General features: G+C 44.6%; 1 protein-coding gene across 1 annotated transcript; it reads left to right on the top strand.

Annotated features, from left to right (window-relative positions):
• Position 1: 1 nt before the first annotated feature.
• Positions 2-23,116, top strand: LOC140104702 (protein SSUH2 homolog). The gene is made up of 11 exons (XM_072128346.1): positions 2-140; positions 1,338-1,380; positions 9,321-9,450; positions 12,578-12,638; positions 17,568-17,692; positions 18,639-18,701; positions 20,602-20,681; positions 21,246-21,338; positions 21,634-21,742; positions 22,019-22,123; positions 22,678-23,116. The coding sequence occupies exons 1-11, from the start codon at positions 2-4 to the stop codon at positions 22,816-22,818; spliced, it is 1,089 nt and encodes a 362-aa protein (XP_071984447.1). The 3' UTR covers positions 22,819-23,116.
• Positions 23,117-25,070: the final 1,954 nt, after the last annotated feature.

Genomic DNA, 25,070 nt, shown 5'->3' on the forward strand with positions numbered 1-25,070 from the left:
AATGTCTGAAGACATAATTGATTGTCCTTATATACGGATAATTTCCTGCATTTACATCACTTTACTTCTCCTAGATAACGGCCAAAATAACCCTGGATACGAGGAAGAGTCACCTGAGGGAGATGGAAATGAATATACTGGTAGGAAATATCTATCTATCTATCTCCTATCTATCTCCTATCTATCTATCTCCTATCTATCTATCTATCTATCTCCTATCTATCTATCTCCTATCTATCTATCTCCTATCTATCCATCTCCTATCTATCTATCTCCTATCTATCTATCTCCTATCTATCTCCTATCTATCTCTCTCCTATCTATCTATCTATCTATCTATCTATCTATCTATCTATCTATCTCCTATCTATCATCTATCTATCTATCTATCTATCTATCTATCTCCTATCTATCTATCTCCTATCTATCTATCTATCTATCTATCTATCTATCTATCTCCTATCTATCTATCTCCTATGTATCTATCTATCTCCTATCTATCTATCTATCTATCTCCTATCTATAGGAAGGAGATTCAAGGCAGCACAACCTCTGTAGCCGGGTGCAAGATCCGCAATCCGTGGCAAAGGATTCTTAATATATTAAAGCAAAAGCAGCAGCACTCCGGTGATGAATTAAAGCTGGGTGATCTTTATTTCAAGGGTGCAACGTTTCGGTGTGTCCACCTTTTTCAAGCATGCTTGAAAAAGGTGGACACACCGAAACGTTGCACCCTTGAAATAAAGATCACCCAGCTTTAATTCATCACCGGAGTGCTGCTGCTTTTGCTTTAATATCTATCTATCTCCTATCTGTCTCCTATCTATCTATCTATCTCCTATCTATCTATCTATCTATCTCCTATCTATCTATCTATCTCCTATCTATCTATCTATCTCCTATCTCATATCTATCTATCTATCTATCTATCTCCTATCCATCTATCTATCTCCTATCTATCTATCTATCTCCTATCCATCTATCTATCTCCTATCTATCTATCTATCTATCTATCTCCTATCTATCTCCTATCTATCTATCTATCTCCTATCTATCTATCTATCTCCTATCTATCTCCTATCTATCTATCTATCTATCACCTATCTATCTCCTATCTATCTATCTATCTATCTATCTATCTATCTATCTATCTATCTATCTATCTATCTATCTATCTATCTCCTATCTATCTATCTATCTATCTCCTATCTATCTATCTCCTATCTATCTCCTATCTATCTATCTATCTATCTATCTATCTATCTATCTATCTATCTATCTATCTATCTATCACCTATCTATCTTTTTACCTGGACTATATTTCCATTTTATCGCAGGTGAAACTTTTGAGTCTCCCACTGAAGAAGACAATACTATTGGGTAAGTTCTTCTCTTTCCGTGCCAGAAGTATTTCCTATCTTCTCTCCTTATCAATGATTAATTATGAAATAAACCGTTACACTGAATATTAACCGGATTTCTTAGTTACAAGAAAATAATATTTCAACTATTTCCTGATTCCATTCCTGAGGGTTTCCCTGTGACAATTACAGCAAGGTCATAGTTTATATAAAGCCAAGTACTCTGTGACACCACAGTATCACCCAGGATTAGATACACAGCTCAGCAAACAGTATCACCCAGGATTAGATACACAGCTCAGCAGACAGTATCACCAAGGATTAGATACACAGCTCAGCAGAATGTATCACCCAGGATTAGATACACAGCTCAGCAGAATGTATCACCCAGGATTAGATACACAGCTCAGCAAACAGTATCACCCAGGATTAGATACACAGCTCAGCAGACAGTATCACACATGATGGGATTAGATACACAGCTCAGCAGAATGTATCACCCAGGATTAGATACACAGCTCAGCAGACAGTATCACCCAGGATTAGATACACAGCTCAGCAGACAGTATCACACAGGATTAGATACACAGCTCAGCAGACAGTATCACCCAGGATTAGATACACAGCTCAGCAGACAGTATCACCCAGGATTAGATACACAGCTCAGCAGACAGTATCACCCAAGATTAGATACACTGCTCAGCAGACTGTATCACACAGGAGAGGATTAGATACACAGCTCAGTAGTCAGTATCACACAGGGTAGGATTAAATACACGGCTCAGCAGACTGTATCACACAGGATAGGATTAGATACACAGCTCAGCAGACAGTATCACCCAGGGTAGGATTAGATACACAGCTCAGCAGACAGTATCACACATGATAGGATTAGATACACAGCTCAGCAGCCAGTATCACACAGGATAGGATTAGATACACAGCTCAGCAGACAGTATCACACATGATAGGATTAGATACACAGCTCAGCAGACTGCATCACACAGGATAGGATTAGATACACAGCTCAGCAGACAGTATCACACAGGATGGGATTAGATACACAGCTCAGCAGACAGTATCACACAGGATGGGATTAGATACACAGCTCAGCAGACAGTATCACACAGGATGGGATTAGATACACAGCTCAGGTGACTTTATCACACATGATAGGATTAGATACACAGCTCAGCAGACAGTATCACACATGATGGGATTAGATACACAGCTCAGCAGACAGTATCACACAGGATGGGATTAGATACACAGCTCAGCAGACAGTATCACACCTGGTGGGATTAGATACACAGCTCAGCAGACTATCACACAGGATAGGATTAGATACACAGCTCAGCAGGCAGTATCACACATGATAGGATTAGATACACAGCTCAGCAGACAGTATCACACAGGATAGGATTAGATACACAGCTCAACAGACAGCACACAGGATAGGATTAGAAACACAGCTCAGCAGGCAGTATCACACAGGATAGGATTAGATACACAGCTCAGCAGACTGTATCACACAGGATAGGATTAGATACACAGCTCAGCAGACTGTATCACACGTGATGGGATTAGATACACAGCTCAGCAGACAGTATCACACAGGATAGGATTAGATACACAGCTCAGCAGACTGTATCACACGTGATGGGATTAGATACACAGCTCAGCAGTCAGTATCACACAGGATAGGATTAGATACACAGCTCAGCAGTCAGTATCACACATGATAGGATTAGATACACAGCTCAGCAGACAGTATCACACATGATAGGATTAGATACACAGCTCAGCAGACAGTATCACACAGGATGGGATTAGATACACAGCTCAGACAGTATCACACATTATAGGATTAGATACACAGCTCAGCAGACAGTATCACACAGGATAGGATTAGATACACAGCTCAGCAGTCAGTATCACACATGATGGGATTAGATACACAGCTCAGCAGACAGTATCACACATGATAGGATTAGATACACAGCTCAGCAGGCAGTATCACACAGAATAAGATTAGATACACAGCTCAGCAGACAGTATCACACAGGATAGGATTAGATACACAACTCAGCAGACAGTATCACACAGGATAGGATTAGATACACTGCTCAGCAGCCAGTATCACACATGATAGGATTAGATACACAGCTCAGCAGCCAGTATCACACAGGATAGGATTAGATACACAGCTCAGCAGACAGTATCACACATGATAGGATTAGATACACAGCTCAGCAGACTGCATCACACAGGATAGGATTAGATACACAGCTCAGCAGACAGTATCACACAGGATGGGATTAGATACACAGCTCAGCAGACAGTATCACACAGGATGGGATTAGATACACAGCTCAGCAGACAGTATCACACAGGATGGGATTAGATACACAGCTCAGCAGACAGTATCACACCTGGTGGGATTAGATACACAGCTCAGCAGACAGTATCACACATGATGGGATTAGATACACAGCTCAGCAGACAGTATCACACAGGATAGGATTAGATACACAGCTCAGCAGGCAGTATCACACATGATAGGATTAGATACACAGCTCAACAGACAGCACACAGGATAGGATTAGATACACAGCTCAGCAGACAGTATCACACTAGATAGGATTAGAAACACAGCTCAGCAGGCAGTATCACACAGGATAGGATTAGATACACAGCTCAGCAGACTGTATCACACGTGATGGGATTAGATACACAGCTCAGCAGACAGTATCACACAGGATAGGATTAGATACACAGCTCAGCAGACAGTATCACACATGATAGGATTAGATACACAGCTCAGCAGGCAGTATCACACAGAATAAGATTAGATACACAGCTCAGCAGACAGTATCACACAGGATAGGATTAGATACACAACTCAGCAGACAGTATCACACAGGATAGGATTAGATACACTGCTCAGCAGACAGTATCACACATGATAGGATTAGATACACAGCTCAGCAGCCAGTATCACACAGGATAGGATTAGATACACAGCTCAGCAGACAGTATCACACATGATAGGATTAGATACACAGCTCAGCAGACTATCACACAGGATAGGATTAGATACACAGCTCAGCAGGCAGTATCACACATGATAGGATTAGATACACAGCTCAGCAGGCAGTATCACACATGATAGGATTAGATACACAGCTCAACAGACAGTATCACACAGGATGGGATTAGATGCACAGCTCAGCAGGCTGTATCACACAGGAGAGGATTAGATACACAGCTCAGCAGGCTGTATCACACAGGATAGGATTAGAAACACAGCTCAGCAGGCAGTATCACACAGGATAGGATTAGATACACAGCTCAGCAGACTGTATCACACAGGATAGGATTAGATACACAGCTCAGCAGACTGTATCACACGTGATGGGATTAGATACACAGCTCAGCAGACAGTATCACACAGGATAGGATTAGATACACAGCTCAGCAGACTGTATCACACGTGATGGGATTAGATACACAGCTCAGCAGTCAGTATCACACAGGATAGGATTAGATACACAGCTCAGCAGTCAGTATCACACATGATAGGATTAGATACACAGCTCAGCAGACAGTATCACACATGATAGGATTAGATACACAGCTCAGCAGACAGTATCACACAGGATGGGATTAGATACACAGCTCAGACAGTATCACACATTATAGGATTAGATACACAGCTCAGCAGACAGTATCACACAGGATAGGATTAGATACACAGCTCAGCAGTCAGTATCACACATGATGGGATTAGATACACAGCTCAGCAGTCAGTATCACACAGGATAGGATTAGATACACAGCTCAGCAGACAGTATCACACAGGATAGGATTAGATACACAGCTCAGCAGGCAGTATCACACAGGATAGGATTAGATACACAGCTCTGCAGACAGTATCACACATGATAGGATTAGATACACAGCTCAGCAGGCAGTATCACACAGAATAAGATTAGATACACAGCTCAGCAGACAGTATCACACAGGATAGGATTAGATACACAACTCAGCAGACAGTATCACACAGGATAGGATTAGATACACTGCTCAGCAGCCAGTATCACACATGATAGGATTAGATACACAGCTCAGCAGCCAGTATCACACAGGATAGGATTAGATACACAGCTCAGCAGACAGTATCACACATGATAGGATTAGATACACAGCTCAGCAGACTGCATCACACAGGATAGGATTAGATACACAGCTCAGCAGACAGTATCACACAGGATGGGATTAGATACACAGCTCAGCAGACAGTATCACACAGGATGGGATTAGATACACAGCTCAGCAGACAGTATCACACAGGATGGGATTAGATACACAGCTCAGCAGACAGTATCACACCTGGTGGGATTAGATACACAGCTCAGCAGACAGTATCACACATGATGGGATTAGATACACAGCTCAGCAGACAGTATCACACTAGATAGGATTAGAAACACAGCTCAGCAGACTGTATCACACGTGATGGGATTAGATACACAGCTCAGCAGACAGTATCACACAGGATAGGATTAGATACACAGCTCAGCAGACAGTATCACACATGATAGGATTAGATACACAGCTCAGCAGGCAGTATCACACAGAATAAGATTAGATACACAGCTCAGCAGACAGTATCACACAGGATAGGATTAGATACACAACTCAGCAGACAGTATCACACAGGATAGGATTAGATACACTGCTCAGCAGACAGTATCACACATGATAGGATTAGATACACAGCTCAGCAGCCAGTATCACACAGGATAGGATTAGATACACAGCTCAGCAGACAGTATCACACATGATAGGATTAGATACACAGCTCAGCAGACTGCATCACACAGGATAGGATTAGATACACAGCTCAGCAGACAGTATCACACAGGATGGGATTAGATACACAGCTCAGCAGACAGTATCACACAGGATGGGATTAGATACACAGCTCAGCAGACAGTATCACACAGGATGGGATTAGATACACAGCTCAGGTGACTTTATCACACATGATAGGATTAGATACACAGCTCAGCAGACAGTATCACACATGATGGGATTAGATACACAGCTCAGCAGACAGTATCACACAGGATGGGATTAGATACACAGCTCAGCAGACAGTATCACACCTGGTGGGATTAGATACACAGCTCAGCAGACTATCACACAGGATAGGATTAGATACACAGCTCAGCAGGCAGTATCACACATGATAGGATTAGATACACAGCTCAGCAGGCAGTATCACACATGATAGGATTAGATACACAGCTCAACAGACAGCACACCGGATAGGATTAGATACACAGCTCAGCAGACAGTATCACACTAGATAGGATTAGAAACACAGCTCAGCAGGCAGTATCACACAGGATAGGATTAGATACACAGCTCAGCAGACTGTATCACACGTGATGGGATTAGATACACAGCTCAGCAGACAGTATCACACAGGATAGGATTAGATACACAGCTCAGCAGACTGTATCACACGTGATGGGATTAGATACACAGCTCAGCAGTCAGTATCACACAGGATAGGATTAGATACACAGCTCAGCAGTCAGTATCACACATGATAGGATTAGATACACAGCTCAGCAGACAGTATCACACAGGATGGGATTAGATACACAGCTCAGACAGTATCACACATTATAGGATTAGATACACAGCTCAGCAGACAGTATCACACAGGATAGGATTAGATACACAGCTCAGCAGGCAGTATCACACATGATGGGATTAGATACACAGCTCAGCAGACAGTATCACACAGGATAGGATTAGATACACAGCTCAGCAGACAGTATCACACATGATAGGATTAGATACACAGCTCAGCAGGCAGTATCACACAGAATAAGATTAGATACACAGCTCAGCAGACAGTATCACACAGGATAGGATTAGATACACAACTCAGCAGGCAGTATCACACATGATAGGATTAGATACACAGCTCAACAGACAGCACACAGGATAGGATTAGATACACAGCTCAGCAGTCAGTATCACACATGATGGGATTAGATACACAGCTCAGCAGACAGTATCACACAGGATAGGATTAGATACACAGCTCAGACAGTATCACACATTATAGGATTAGATACACAGCTCAGCAGACAGTATCACACAGGATAGGATTAGATACACAGCTCAGCAGTCAGTATCACACATGATGGGATTAGATACACAGCTCAGCAGACAGTATCACACAGGATAGGATTAGATACACAGCTCAGCAGACAGTATCACACAGGATAGGATTAGATACACAGCTCAGCAGACTGTATCACACGTGATGGGATTAGATACACAGCTCAGCAGTCAGTATCACACAGGATAGGATTAGATACACAGCTCAGCAGTCAGTATCACACATGATAGGATTAGATACACAGCTCAGCAGACAGTATCACACATGATAGGATTAGATACACAGCTCAGCAGACAGTATCACACAGGATGGGATTAGATACACAGCTCAGACAGTATCACACATTATAGGATTAGATACACAGCTCAGCAGACAGTATCACACAGGATAGGATTAGATACACAGCTCAGCAGGCAGTATCACACATGATGGGATTAGATACACAGCTCAGCAGACAGTATCACACAGGATAGGATTAGATACACAGCTCAGCAGACAGTATCACACATGATAGGATTAGATACACAGCTCAGCAGGCAGTATCACACAGAATAAGATTAGATACACAGCTCAGCAGACAGTATCACACAGGATAGGATTAGATACACAACTCAGCAGGCAGTATCACACATGATAGGATTAGATACACAGCTCAACAGACAGCACACAGGATAGGATTAGATACACAGCTCAGCAGACAGTATCACACTAGATAGGATTAGATACACAGCTCAGCAGACAGTATCACACAGGATAGGATTAGATACACAGCTCAGCAGACTGTATCACACGTGATGGGATTAGATACACAGCTCAGCAGACAGTATCACACAGGATAGGATTAGATACACAGCTCAGCAGACAGTATCACACATGATAGGATTAGATACACAGCTCAGCAGACTGTATCACACGTGATGGGATTAGATACACAGCTCAGCAGTCAGTATCACACATGATAGGATTAGATACACAGCTTAGCAGACAGTATCACACATGATAGGATTAGATACACAGCTCAGCAGACAGTATCACACAGGATGGGATTAGATACACAGCTCAGCAGACAGTATCACACAGGATGGGATTAGATACACAGCTCAGACAGTATCACACATTATAGGATTAGATACACAGCTCAGCAGACAGTATCACACAGGATAGGATTAGATACACAGCTCAGCAGTCAGTATCACACATGATGGGATTAGATACACAGCTCAGCAGACAGTATCACACAGGATAGGATTAGATACACAGCTCAGCAGACAGTATCACACATGATAGGATTAGATACACAGCTCAGCAGGCAGTATCACACAGAATAAGATTAGATACACAGCTCAGCAGACAGTATCACACAGGATAGGATTTGATACACAACTCAGCAGACAGTATCACACAGGATAGGATTAGATACACAGCTCAGCAGACAGTATCACACAGGATAGGATTAGATACACAGCTCAGCAGACAGTATCACACAGGATAGGATTAGATACACAGCTCAGCAGACAGTATCACACAGGATAGGATTAGATACACAGCTCAGCAGACAGTATCACACTAGATATGATTAGATACACAGCTCAGCAGGCAGTATCACACATGATAGGATTAGATACACAGCTCAGCAGTCAGTATCACACATGATGGGATTAGATACACAGCTCAGCAGGCAGTATCACACATGATGGGATTAGATACACAGCTGATGGTGATACATGCAGTAATATCTGTCTCTCTGGGTGCAGGTCTCCGCACCTCTCGGTGGATGAGGCCAGACAATCCTTCCTGGAATACGCGGAGAAGCATTGCTGTTACAGCTCATCCCCTGCAGAAGAAATGACGATCGATAACATTGAGCCTCTGGATTCCTACCGGGTACGACCCGTCCCCAATTACACGCAGCGCAGCGTCTCCTAACACCAGGTCCCCATCCCCAGGGTATACAAGGAGGTGCACGGTGGCCAGTGGGGGGCAGTATACTGTGTGAGGGGCCTGGGGGTGTTTATTGAGAGGGGGCTTTTCTGGGGGGGCACATTATACCATGTAAGGTAAGGGGTAGCAAGGCATAAGTAAGTATGGGGGCATAAGATGGGAGGGGCCAGGGAGGGCTAGATGGGAGGGGCCTGGGGAGGAGTAGATGGGAGGGGCTGCCAATCAGGACACGCCCCCACCTAATGCCAGGTAATAGAAGATAAAAGGTTTTAGTGAATAGATCTCTATAGGAACCTGTCACTGCCTGTATATGTGCAAATGTGCTGACAGGTTCCCTTTAACCCCTACGGGACTCAGCATCTTTTGGCCTAAAGGACGCGGCCCCATTTTTCAAATCTGGCCTGTGTCACTATAAGTGGTTATAGCTTTGGAACGCTGTGAGATATCCAGGGGATTTTGAGATTGTTTTCTCGTGACACATTGTACTTCAAATTAGTTTAAAAATTTGGATGAAATCTTTTGCGTTTAGTTATGAAAAAAAACAAAATTTGGCAAAAATGTTGAAAAATTCTTTATTTTCAACGTTCTAAATTCTCTACTTTTGATGCAGATAGTCATAGCACCCAAATAAATTCATAACTTACATTTCCCAAATGTCTGCTTTATGTTGGCATGGTTTTTTCAGATTCCACATATTTTACTAGAATGTTATGAGGCTCAGAATTTGGGAGCCATTTTTCACATTTTTTGTAAAATCACCAAAACCTGTATTTAGATGGACCTGCACAGTTTCTAATTGACACTGAGAGGCCTAAATAATAGCGAGACTCGTAAATTACCCCGTTGTGGAAACTACACCCCTCAACGTATGAAAAACCACTTTTAAGAAGTTTGTTAACCCTTTACGTGTTTTATAGGGGTTAAAACAAAATGGAGGTGGAGTCTGCAAATTGTAATATTTTTTCACAATACACTCATTTTGGGTGGAAAATTAAACATTTGTAATGGATAAAATGAAAAAAGGCTCCACAAAGTTTGATACGCAATTTCTCCCGAGTACACCGATACCCTATATGTGGTGGTAACCTGCTGTATGGGCGCACGGCCGGGCATAGAAGGGAAGGAGGCGCCATCCGGAGCAGATTTGCTGTCACATTGTACAGGCTATAATTTTTTTCTTTTTTTTAATGTGGACCTATAGGGGCTTATTTCTTTTGCCACATGAGATGCACTTTTCTAATACATAATTTTGGGGCATCTATAGCTAATTGGTGAGATTTAATTAACTCTTTGTTGGTGGAGGAAATGAAAATCATCAATTTTTAGGAAAATTTTTATGTGTTTTTTTTTTTGGCCGTTAACCATACCATGAAAATAGTATATTATTTTTATTCTTTGGGTCGCCACGTTTATGAAAATACTTCATTTATATATATTTTTTTATTTTTTCCCATTTTTACTGAATAAAAAGTAATTTGGCAAAATTGTTGTTAATTTTAGCATCACCGACTTACATATGCATAACTTTTTTATTTTTCACCTCAAAAATCTGTTTAAGGGCTTATTTTTTGCAAGAATGATAGCTCTTTTTAGTGGTCTTATTTTAGATTGCGTAACTTTTTAAAATCACTTTTTTAGAGCATTTTTAAAGGGCATTAATAAAAAATCATCTTTATCAGAGAGAGTTTTTTTAGGTTGTTTTTTACGGGGTTCACTTTGCGGATCTAATAACGATTCTGTTTTATTATACAGATTGTTACGGACGCAGGGATACCAAATATGTGGGGGTTTTGTGTATTTTATTCAATTGTACTGAATAAAAACTAATTTGGAGAAAATCTTATTCATTTTAGCATCACCATCTTTTTATATGCATAACTTTTTTATTTTTTGGCAGATAAATCTTGTTAGGGGCTTATTTTTTGCGAGAACAGTTGTTCTTTTTAGTGGGCTTATTTTGGAGTGCATAACATTTTTTAAATCACTTTTTAGAGCATTTTTTATAGGGTATTAATTAAAAATTATCTTTTTTCGGAACGTTTTTTGCGTTTTTTTCCTCCGGCGTTTACCGTGCGGGTCCAGTAATGATTCTGTTTTATTATGCAGATTGTTACGGACGCGGCAATACCAAACATGCGGGGGTTTTTTGTGTTTTTATGTTTTTTATACTTTATTAAGTGTTTTTATGGGAAAGTGACATTTTAGGGGCTTATATTTTTATGTATTTATTTTTTATTTATTATAATGTGTAGTGTTAACTGTTTTTGCATAATTTTACTTCTACATACTTGAACTTAAACCAGTGATGCTCTGATTCTCTGATGCTCTGATTCTCTGATGCTCTGATCACTGGTTTAAGTTCAATACACTGCTCTACAATACTATTTTATTGTAGAGCAGTGTAAACTGTCTGAGCAAGCTTGCGCATGCTCAGACAGTTTACAGTCAGACCCGGAAGGGGTCTGGCTGCCATGGAGACCGGGCAGCTCCGGGGCACATGCCAGTCCTCGGAGCTGCCCGGCAGAGGATCGGATCCCCCGGTAAGCGGCACGGGGGATCCGATCCACAGCGCTTACACCCTTACACGCCGCGGTCATGTTTGACCGCGGCGTGTAAGGGGTTAACACCCGCGATCGGAGCCGGCTCCGATCGCGGGTGTTAGCGCAGGCTGTCAGCTGTACTAGACAGCTGACAGCCGCTGCTTCTGGTACCGGCTCCGTTCGTGAGCCGGTGCCAGAAGCAGGACGTTATAGAACGTCCCCGTGCGCTAAGTATCTAGCCCCGGGGACGTACTATAACGTCCTGGTGCGCCTAGGGGTTAATACATCTAATGTTACCCTCTGTCAAGTTTTGGGTACAACTTTTTGGCACAGACCCCCAGGGATTTAACTCAACGTCAATGGGGGAAAGTCCTCTTAGCTTGTCGGCAGATCTTTCAGTTCCAAGCAACTGCTATAAGATTCCAGAGAGCACAGAGCACAGCAGTGTGAGGACACAGCACTCCATAAATCACAGTGCAGCCCAGTGTAATATGTGTCATCCGTGAGCTGATTTGTTATTTATATTACAGTATTGCTTAGCGACGTTCATTGAGGAGCGGACACTGAAACCCAAATCCAGACCTTATAAAGGTAAGAGACGCCTCGTTATTTAATAAGAATAATCACGCTTTATTATGCAGCACTTACACAGAGCCAGAGATCGTCCGGCAAGAATAAGGAGTCATGGAAAAGGGCTTTGTTGTGTTAGGGGTAAGTCCTCACCCTGCTGTGCTCTAATCCCTCTGCACTGAGCTGCTCCTCCAACTGTTACAGGTTTCACTCAGGGCAGAAGGGAGTGGCTTAAATTCACAGCAGTGTGAGGACACGCCCCCAGTGCACTTGGAGAAGCTACAATCCTGAAATCTAAAACCATATATCACAGTCCTGCTGCTACTAACACCATACACAATGGTCTGATTACACATCTCTGCAGGGACAATACATAACACTGGCTGCAGAGAGCATAGAGCACAGCAGTATGAGGACACACCCACAGTGCACTTGGAGATGATACAATCCTGGAATATAAATCTATATATCACAGTCCTGCTTCTACTATCAACATACACAAAGGTCTGATTACACATCTCTCCAGGGATAATACATAACACTGGCTGCAGAGAGCACAGAGCACAGCAGTGTGAGGTCTGATTACACATCTCTCCAGGAACAATACATAGCACTGGCTGCAGAGAGCACAGAGCACAGCAGTGTGAGGTCTGATTACACATCTCTCCATGGACAATACATAACACTGGCTGCAGGGAGCACAGAGCACAGCAGTGTGAGGTCTGATCACACATCTCTCCAGGGACAATACATAACACTGGCTGCAGAGAGCACAGAGCACAGCAGTGTGAGGTCTGATTAAACATCTCTCCAGGGACAATACATAACACTGGCAGCAGAGAGCATAGAGCACAGCAGTGTGAGGTCTGATTACACATCTCTCCAGGGACAATACATAACACTGGCTGCAGAGAGCACAGAGCACAGCATTGTGAGGTCTGATTACACATCTCTCCAGGAACAATACATAACACTGGCTGCAGAGAGCACAGAGCACAGCAGTGTGAGGTCTGATTACACATCTCTCCAGGGACAATACATAACACGGGCTGCAGAGAGCACAGAGCACAGCAGTGTGAGGTCTGATTACACATCTCTCCAGGGACAATACATAACACGGGCTGCAGAGAGCACAGAGCACAGCAGTGTGAGGTCTGACTACACATCTCTCCAGGGACAATACATAACACTGGCTGCAGGGAGCACAGAGCACAGCAGTGTGAGGTCTGATTACACATCTCTCCAGGGACACTACATAACACTGGCTGCAGAGAGCACAGAGCACAGCAGTGTGAGGTCTGATTACACATCTCTCCAGGGACAATACATAACACTGGCTGCAGAGAGCACAGAGCACAGCAGTGTGAGGTCTGATCACACATCCCCCCAGGGACAATACATAACACTGGCTGCAGAGAGCACAGAGCACAGCAGTGTGAGGTCTGATTACACATCTCTCCAGGGACAATACATAACACTGGCTGCAGAGAGCACAGAGCACAGCAGTGTGAGGTCTGATCACACATCTCTCCAGGGCCAATACATAACGCTGTCTGCAGAGAGCACAGAGCACAGTAGTGTAAGGTATGATTACACATCTCTCCAGGGCCAATACATAGCACTGGCTGCAGAGAGCACAGAACACAGCAGTGTGAGGTCTGATTACACATCTCTCCAGGGACAATACATAACACTGGCTGCAGAGAGCACAGAGCACAGCAGTGTGAGGTCTGATCACACATCTCTCCAGGGACAATACATAACACTGGCTGCAGAGAGCACAGAGCACAGCAGTGTGAGGACACATCCCTGTTTCAATCCTGGAATATAAATCCATATATCACAGTCCTGCTGCCACTAACAACATACACAAAGGTCTGATTACACATCTCTCCAGGGATAATACATATCACTGGCTGCAGAGAGTACAGCGCAAAGCAGTGTGAGGACACATCCCTGTTCCAATCCTGGAATATAAATCCATATATCACAGTCCTGCTGCTACTACCAACATACACAGAGGTCTGATTACACATTTCTCCAGGGACAATACATAACACTGGCTGCAGAGAGCACAGAGCACAGCAGTGTGAGGTCTGATTACACATCTCTCCAGGGACAATACATAGCATTGGCTGCAGAGAGCACAGAGCACAGCAGTGTGAGGTCTGATTACACATCTCTCCAGCGACAATACATAACACTGGCTGCAGAGAGCACAGAGCACAGCAGTGTGAGGTCTGATTACACATCTCTCCAGGGACAGTACATAACACTGGCTGCAGAGAGCACAGAGCACAGCAGTGTGAGGTCTGATTACACATCTCCCCAGAGACAATACATAACACTGGCTGCTGAGAGCACAGAAGACAGCAGTGTGAGGTCTGATTACACATCTCTCCAGGGACAGTGCATAACACTGGCTGCAGAGAGCACAGAGCACAGCAGTGTGAGGTCTGATTACACATCTCTCCAGGGACAATACATAACACTGGCTGCAAAGAGCACAGAGCACAGCAGTGTGAGGTCTGATTACACATCTCTCCAGGGACAGTACATAACACTGGCTGCAGAGAGCACAGAGCACAGCAGTGTGAGGTCTGATTACACATCTCCCCAGAGACAATACATAACACTGGCTGCTGAGAGCACAGAAGACAGCAGTGTGAGGTCTGATTACACATCTCTCCAGGGACAGTGCATAACACTGGCTGCAGAGAGCACAGAGCACAGCAGTGTGAGGTCTGATTACACATCTCTCCAGGGACAATACATAACACTGGCTGCAAAGAGCACAGAGCACAGCAGTGTGAGGTCTGATTACACATCTCTCCAGGGACAGTGCATAACACTGGCTGCAGAGAGCACAGAGCACAGCAGTGTGAGGTCTGATTACACATCTCTCCAGGGACAATACATAACACTGGCTGCAGAGAGCACAGAGCACAGCAGTGTGAGGTCTGATTACACATCTCTCCAGGAGCAGTACATAACACTGGCTGCAGAGAGCACAGAGAACAGCAGTGTGAGGTCTGATTACACATCTCTCCAGGGACAGTACATAACACTGGCTGCAGAGAGCACAGAGCACAGCAGTGTGAGGTATAATTACACATCTCTCCAGGGACAATACATAGCATTGGCTGCAGAGAGCACAGAGCACAGTAGTGTGAGGTCTGATTACACATCTCTCCAGGGACAATACATACCACTGGCTTCAGAGAGTACAGAGCACAGCAGTGTGAGGTCTGATTACACATCTCTCCAGGGACAATACATAACACTGGCTGCAGAGAGCACAGAGCACAGCAGTGTGAGGTCTGATTACACATCTCCAGGGACAATACATAACACTGGCTGCAGAGAGCACAGAGCACAGCAGTGTGAGGTCTGATTACACATCTCTCCAGGGACAGTGCATAACACTGGCTGCAGAGAGCACAGAGCACAGCAGTGTGAGGTCTGATTACACATCTCTCCAGGGACAATACATAACACTGGCTGCAGAGAGCACAGAGCACAGCAGTGTGAGGTCTGATTACACATCTCTCCAGGGACAATACATAACACTGGCTGCAGAGAGCACAGAGGACAGCAGTGTGAGGTCTGATTACACATCTCTCCAGGGACAGTGCATAACACTGGCTGCAGAGAGCACAGAGCACAGCAGTGTGAGGTCTGATTAAACATCTCTCCAGGGACAATACATAACACTGGCTGCAGAGAGCACAGAGCACAGCAGTGTGAAGTCTGATTACACATCTCTCCAGGGACAGTGCATAACACTGGCTGCAGAGAGCACAGAGCACAGCAGTGTGAGGTCTGATTACACATCTCTCCAGGGACAATACATAACACTGGCTGCAGAGAGCACAGAGCACAGCAGTGTGAGGTCTGATTACACATCTCTCCTGGAGCAGTACATAACACTGGCTGCAGAGAGCACAGAGAACAGCAGTGTGAGGTCTGATTACACATCTCTCCAGGGACAGTACATAACACTGGCTGCAGAGAGCACAGAGCACAGCAGTGTGAGGTCTGATTACACATCTCTCCAGGGACAATACATAGCATTGGCTGCAGAGAGCACAGAGCACAGTAGTGTGAGGTCTGATTACACATCTCTCCAGGGACAATACATACCACTGGCTTCAGAGAGTACAGAGCACAGCAGTGTGAGGTCTGATTACACATCTCCATGGACAATACATAACACTGGCTGCAGAGAGCACAGAGCACAGCAGTGTGAGGTCTGATTACACATCTCTCCAGGGGGAATACATAACACTGGCTGCAGAGAGCACAGAGCACAGCAGTGTGAGCACACATCCCTGTTCCAATCCTGGAATAATGTATAAATCCATAAATCACAGTCCTGCTGCTACTAACAACATACACAAAACCTTTTCTTTTGTGCACCAAATCATTAACCCTCTACACCACAAGCTTACATCTCACTAAAAATTATAGCACGGTTCCTGCTCCACCCTGTGTCCAAATCGCTGAATGTCTGAGGAGGTAGTTTCAAGGATAATGTAGAAGGGTTTTACATGTCGTTAGTTTCAATCTTGATACGACGATGGTCCCTGCACACGACCTGTTGTTCCATCACACGGATGTTCATTGAGTTTGTAAATTTATAACAGGTTTATAAAAGCAAATAGCAGGAATCAGGATTAGAATTTAACAGAATGAGTTACACAGATTAACAGCCTATAATCCCACAATGTGAGAATTGCACCTGGAGTAGTCGCAGAGACCATTCACTAAAGGAATTTATGAGGATTCTCCGCTTTCTGCACTGTCGAGGTTCAATCAATGGAGCCATGAAGTTCACTCTTGTAAAAAGCTAATGGAATCCTAAGAGTTTATCAGGTGTATATAGTGGTATATGAGGTATAATACACAGAGAGAGGTCCTGCCCTTATCCACCCTTATATCTGCTCCCAGGTGAAGAATTGGATGGTCCCTCCAATGGTCCTGCTCCTAGAAAATGGGACGTGAAGGTGAACTGTCCTGAGTGGTTTGTGGACAATAAGGTCAAAGTCATCGTCCCTCGCACATCAGAGGTGGAGGTGAGAACATGTCATCATAAAGAAACAAAGCATCATATGTCCCCTGCTACAATGGGGTCAGGTGGTCACGGGGCCGGTCATAGATACTTACCTGGCAGAGCGGGGCCCGCAGCAGCCGCTGACTGCATGTGCAGTGATGCCTCCCTGCTCCGCCACCATGCACAGCACCAAGCGCTAGCAGCACCATGACTTCACTGCGCTTTACTGCAGTAGAGAAGATCGGGGAGAGCAGACCACGGGGAAGGGGAGCATTGTCTTATCTTTTCTTGTTTTACTTAAACTGCCATAAGAAGAATGGAATCGGGGGAAAATGAGATGTGGCACTATACATGGGGCCATAATGAGAGGGGGCACTATGAATGAGGGCGTAATAAGGGGGCATTATGAAGGAGGGTAATAAGAGGGGGCATTATGAAGGGGGGTAATAAGAGGGGGCATTATGAAGGGGGGTAATAATGGGGCATTATGAAGGGGGGTAATAAGAGGGGGCATTATGAAGGGGGGTAATAAGAGGGGGCATTATGAAGGGGGGTAATAATGGGGCATTATGAAGGGGGGTAATAAGGGGGCATTATGAAGGAGGGTAATAATGGGGCATTATGAAAGGGAGTTATACGAGGGGGCATTAGGTATTGACTAGAACTGAGCTAAGTATATTTGTCCCACCCTCTAATACCATTTCAATGGGAAAATTCACTGCCCACCCCTGTACTAGATATAATTTATACTGGAATATAAATCTATATATCACAGTCCTGCTGCTACTAACAACAATCCTATGGGAAAATTCACTGCCCGCCCCTGTACTAGATGCATGTACACACGGAGCCGATGTGTTATTCTGCCCCTGGTCTTAAGTCTCTCTGGCGCCTCCAGCACCGGGGGCATCTTATCCCCTATTCTCCTCCATGACCTGGTCAACTTACCCAGATTCTGTTTTCTGCAGAGGTGCCCGAAATGCGGGGGATCCGGACGGGTACGCTGTGTACTGTGTGATGGAAACGGAACGGTAAGTGGCAGATAATGAAGGGGCGAAACGTGATGTAATCACTAATAATTATATGAACATGTTAGTATCATGTGACACTGCGCTTTACACAACCAATCACTACCAGGGCATTATATCCTCATTAGAGATGAGCAGGTTGGTGGAAATTCAGCTTCATCCGAATTTCACTAAAATATTTCATTCAGGACCCGGACTTTGGGCCGAACTTTAACCCCAAAATGAAATCCTTTGAGGTCAATGGGGACCCAGATTTTAACACCCAAAATGTCAATTGGAGGTATAAGGGCTTGAGGGCTGAGAAATGGTGGAATAAAAGTGCAGTCGCTCTGCCCAAACGTCCCAAGGAAAATACCTAAAAAAACAAAAACTTTAAAGAAAAGCTGCCAGACACCCTTCCTCTCAATAGGGGGGATGTTTTGCGCCTAAAACACAGTGGGGCACATTTACTAAGGGTCCGAACACCGTATTTTCGTCGGGTTCCCCGACTTTTTTCCCTTTTGCCCTGAATTGCACAGGGGTTTTTGGCGCACGCAAACAGATTGTGGTGCATCGGCGCCAGCTTGCATGCAACACAAATCGGGAGGGTGGACGTAGGACAACCCGACTGATTCAGACAAACCGCGGAATTTAAAAAAACAAATTGTGTCGCAAGATCAGCAGTCACATGCACCGGGAAGAAGAAGGTGAACTCGGACTTGAGCGGGGAAGCGACACATGCAGAAAATTGGACGTGAATCACAGCAGCTCCGAATCCTCGTTGGACATTCCGCATCGGCGGCGTCAACGGGATGGGTTAGTAAATGTGCCCCAGTGTGAAAAGCCTTACACCACATTTATCAAGGCTTTTGAGACCTGTTTTTAGACATTTTCCGACATATCCGACTGAGGGGGCGTGGCCTTTGGGAAAGGGGCGTAGCTTGGTCTAGAAGGGGCGAGGCCTATTTGAATGATTCGTGGCACAGAGTTTAGACCACTTTAAAGTAGGTTTAAACTGGAAATGGACAGTTTTATCCTGCACCAAATTAATTAACACAGTGATAAATCTGGCACAGAAAATGACTAGGGTTTTCCTCCACTAAACTGACGGAACCTGGGACACATTGATAAATCCCCCCCAATGTGTTTCAAATTTTGGATTGTCAAAAATTCAAGTTCAGGGAATACAGAAAGTCACAATTTCAAGTAAAAGATTCAGGAATGCGTAATTCAAAAATTGCAAGTTGAAGTTCCTGGATTAGTGCACACTATTCACTGACAGAAGCACCTTTACAATCCAGATATTAGTGCATTGTATTCACTGACAGGAGCGCCTTTACAATCCAGGTATTAGTGCATTCTATTTACTGACAGGAGCACCTTTACAATCCAGATATTAGTGCATTCTATTTACTGACAGGAGCACCTTTACGATCCAGGTATTAGTGCATGCTACTCACTGACAGGAGCACCTTTACAATCCAGGTATTAGTGCATGCTATTCACTGACAGGAGCACCTTTACAATCCAGGTATTAGTGCATCCTATTCACTGACAGGAGCACCTTTACAATCCAGGTATTAGTGCATGCTACTCACTGACAGGAGCACCTTTACAATCCAGGTATTAGTGCATGCTACTCACTGAAAGAAGCACCTTATGGAGCTGAGAATTATACAGAGACAGGATCTTCAAGATCTTTAAGAAGGAAGCAGTAAATTCCAATATTCCTCTCTGGACTTTCCAAGTATTGCTGCATAATCATCTACAATCAGTAAGAACATCCCTGCACTGCAGCAGTATAAGGCCTCATGCACAGGACCCTGTGGTTTTTTCTGTTCTGTATATACGTCTGTATTCTGGCGGGATGTATTGCAGACTTACGTTTTCTGCTGAAACTTTCTGTTTTCTGCTTTGTCTCCAGAAAGATTGTCAACTTTGCTTCGGAACTGGTGAAAACTTTCAGGGCTTCTGTCATACTTGTAATGGAGAAGGAACCACAAAGTAAGTGTTTCTCCGCAGTCACATCCCTAATAACCAAGTAGCAATCATATTTCCCTTGAGCCCCTGCACAGAAAATAGTTCAACCCGTGGAAAGGGGGTCCATGTGCTGTTCTGATGCCGAGCACAGTGCAGGGGATGGGAGTCCTTGCATGATACATTAATATGATGCAAGGACTCCCTGTCTGACAACCGAACCGCAGCGCCGGCACCATGACACCTGGTACATCATTTGTTAATCAAGACATTAACATATCAGCTCTCTGCAACCTTACATTGCAGCACTGTAGCATTATAGAATTGTAGTTGCAGCTTTGGTTGTGCCTTGAGCAGAAGACGCAAAGAATTAACTTTACCAAATTCATGTAAGTGTATAAAACATGTTTAATTCCCTATTGGCTGTTACTTCTCGCCCTCCTGCCTGGTCATAGGCTCAGGCTTTGGTTGTGTCTTTCCCCTGTGCTTTACACTGCAGGTCAGACCACCTTCCTATATATTACCCCCTATACCTCGCTACATGATGTGCACTTGTAAAATAGACCTGACCCCATATCTCTCCTCCTGCAGCTGCTATGCCTGCCACAGCACTGGGAAAATCATGTGTACAACCTGCATCGGGCAGGGGAAGATCGTTACCTACCAACAACTGAAAGTAATATGGTAAGAACACGAGCTCCAATGCATCAGGGCATCAGCCGTATCAGTGTCCGTATGCCACCTATATGCCATCAGGTCCAGTCCTTGGAGAAGTAGATACCGTAGATACTTTGGATAAGAAATTCTTGAGAATGTGGACAAGCATTAAGGGTAAATCTGCACGTATTTAGCTGATATGGATGATCCTGAGTCCATAGAAGAAATGCTGCACATTTCACCTCCTTCATCACAAAGGGCAAGAGCCACAGGGGGCGCAGGAAGAAGGCACAAAAAACACTGAGGTTTTTATTTTCCACAGGAGAAACCTGGAGCAGTATGTGCAGTTATTCCATGATGAATCAGAATTTCCTTATGATCGTTTTCAGAAAGTTTCGGGGCAAACCCTCTTCTCGGATGAGGATACAGAGGTGAGTGCGGCTCCATCCTGTAGCTTCCCATATCCTTTACATATCACAGGGGAAGCACTGGGAAAGAAATAGGATCAAAGATCTAGTAGGGGGCACGACGCAGATTAGACTGGACATCTGAGTCCAACAGAGTCACGGAAGAAAATCCCGGGAAGAACATGGGGCATGTACCCCCCCACGATGCAGTACAAATCCTCCTTAGCTGATACATTGTTCCGCTTGTGGGTAAACGCCCCAATTCCTTGGATTTTTATTAACACGTGTCCCTGCTCGTAGGTGCAGCCGATCACCTCCATCTGTGATGGCTTCTTTGAAGAGACGTCTCAGGAGGCCATCAATCAGCACGCCGCGCTGTCCAATAATTCTCGCATCGTGAGACAGGTAACCAATCAGAATATTGTCATCCTGATGTGTGATCTTATTGATATGTTACCAGTATTTTCTAGAAGTGACCCCCTCGGGTGTATCCTAAGTGTCTACAGTCATTTTTTGTCCCTCAATGTCACCTTCTCTTGTGTTTTCGCTTCCTGCATATGTACATGAGCTCTTCTCGGGGAGTGAAAAAAACGTTTTTTGTACGTTTTGTGCATCATCAATGTGTAGTATACAATGGGGCTCATTTACTAAGGGCTTTGCAACAGTTATATGACCGACTTTGCACGTTCTTTTAGGTGTAAACTTCTGGCACGGGTATAAGAAGTGTCTGCACCACAAATGTGTCACACGCGGCCATCTTGTGGCGCAGCGGCACTAGTCTCCATGCGACACAAATTAGGGGACGTTGCGATTCACAGTCTGGATGGGCGCCTGATTTAACATGCAAAGTCTGTTGCACGCCCTATGTTAAAGGTGCACCACAAAAAAGTTGGTAAACTCTGTGCGGGGAAGTTCTCTATAATAATTGTTCATTCATTCAATCCTTCTTTCTCTTGTAGAGTCACACAGTGGAGAGTCTGCTGCTCCACAAGGTGCATTACACCTGGGGAGGGAACCAGGGCCACTATTATGTCTACGGATTGGAGAACAAAGCTTATTGTGGCGATTACCCTAAACAGTGCTGCTGCGTCATCCTGTAACCACTGCCCAAAGACACCCGGAGTCCTGACCTGATGTCACTGGATTGGGGGTCACTCACCCGAATGATGATTATATCACATCAGAGTCTTCCCTCCACCCCAAACTGGGAATCTCACATTAGAGGATACAATGTAATTTCTTCCTTGCTCCAGGTCCAGCCCTGATCTGCTGATCCTGTCATAGTATAATATAAGAGTCCCCTGTAATAGCGTCCAACCCACACAAATTACACAATTCTACAAATTGTTACATGTTATTCAATGTAAATGAGATAATAATACAAATCATCCGCTGACCCCTCCACCTGTACAATGTGTGACCTCTGTATCTTATACTGATCACATCTTTCCGTTTGCATCAGTTTTTATAACCTCAAACCAACATAACCGGAGGAAAAACTATTGCAAGGGTAAAAATACTGATGGCAACTGAAATATGTCAATGGATCCTAAAAGGGAAATATTATCAATAATTTTTTTCTGTGCATTACACTGCTACTCTGCTTTAATATCCAACCAGAAGCCTCGTGGAGCTTTTATCCAGTGCAGAGGGAAGAAGTTAGTATGTAACACGATAAAGGGAGCACAGAGCACAGCAGTGTGAGGACACGCCCCCAGTGCACTTAAAGATGTTAGAATCCTGGAATATAAATTCATATATCACAGTTCTGCAGTCACATATCTCCAGGGACAATAGGGACAGAGTACAGAGCACAGCATTGTGAAGACACGGTTGTCATGGGCCAAAGAGGTAAGTACTAATAAATGGCAAATTAGAGGGGTGAGTTATATAACAATGGTGTAGTTATGGTTTCATACACCCCATCCCTTACAGAGACATCACAGCTCAAACTTGTGATAGATTCCTTTTATTTTTTGGGTAACCAGATTGCTTCTAGAGGCTGCAATAAATTCACTCCTCCACTAGGTGGCAGTGCAGGCCAATAGTTCCTGCGATTTTCATCACTACATCGTGTGAATATGAAGAAAATGATTTACCTAAAGCACAAAGGGGGGTGTATCAGGACTTGTGCACCTGAAATGTGGGATACGGCCAGGAATTACACATATTTACCCTATAAAGCCCATTCCATACTAAGATATGTGGTGTGATGGAGCGAGGTGAGCATAGAACGTCCCTGCCCCGCGCCTGCGCACATCTATTACCTGCGCCCGTTGAGACTCAGGTTTTGGTGCAATGTTTTACGCCAGGACACCAGAACTATCTGTCAGGGCTGCGCAGCCCACAGGGATTTATCAGGAAGCCACAGTATATGGAGGACAGGAGGTCAGAGGAGGGCATTATGGGGCACATTTACTTACCTGGTCCTGTCGCAATTCCCGAGGTGCGTTGTCAGATGAGGATGAAGTCCGGAGTGATTCACTAAGATCCTGCGCCCGATATCCTGCATGTGTCGCTTCCCTGCTCAGGTCCCCGGAGTTCACCTTCTTCTTGCTGGTGCATGTAAGTGCATTGTCCGTGTATAATGCGCTGTGCGGGGAGTCACTAAGATCGTGCGCCCGATATCCTGCATGTGTCGCTTCCCCGCTCAGGTCCCCGGAGTTCACCTTCTTCCTGGTCCATGTAAGTGCATTGTCCGTGTATAATGTGCTGTGCAGGGAGTCACTAAGATCCTGCGCCCGATATCCTGCATGTGACGCTTCCCTGCTCAGGTCCCCGGAGTTCACCTTCTTCTTCCTGGTGCATGTAAGTGCATTGTCCGTGTATAATGCGCTGTGCGGGGAGTCACTAAGATCGTGCCCCGATATCCTGCATGTGTCACTTCCCCCCTCAGGTCCCCGGAGTTCACCTTCTTCTTCCCGGTGCATGTAAGTGCATTGTCCGTGTATAATGCGCTGTGCGGGGAGTCACTAAGATCCTGCGCCCGATATCCTGCATGTGTCGCTTCCCCGCTCAGGTCCCCGGAGTTCACCTTCTTCCTGGTGCATGTAAGTGCATTGTCCGTGTATAATACGCTGTGCAGGGAGTCACTAAGATCGTGCCCCGATATCCTGCATGTGTCACTTCCCCCCTCAGGTCCCCGGAGTTCCCCTTCTTCTTCCTGGTGAATGTAAGTGCATTGTCCGTGTATAATGCGCTGTGCGGGGAGTCACTAAGATCCTGCGCCCGATATCCTGCATGTGTCACTTCCCCGCTCAGGTCCCTGGAGTTCACCTTCTTCTTCCTGGTGAATGTAAGTGCATTGTCCGTGTATAATGCGCTGTGCGGGGAGTCACTAAGATCCTGCACC

Source organism: Engystomops pustulosus, chromosome 10, assembly GCF_040894005.1.
Source record: "Engystomops pustulosus chromosome 10, aEngPut4.maternal, whole genome shotgun sequence".
NCBI classification, from domain to species: Eukaryota; Metazoa; Chordata; class Amphibia; order Anura; family Leptodactylidae; genus Engystomops; species Engystomops pustulosus.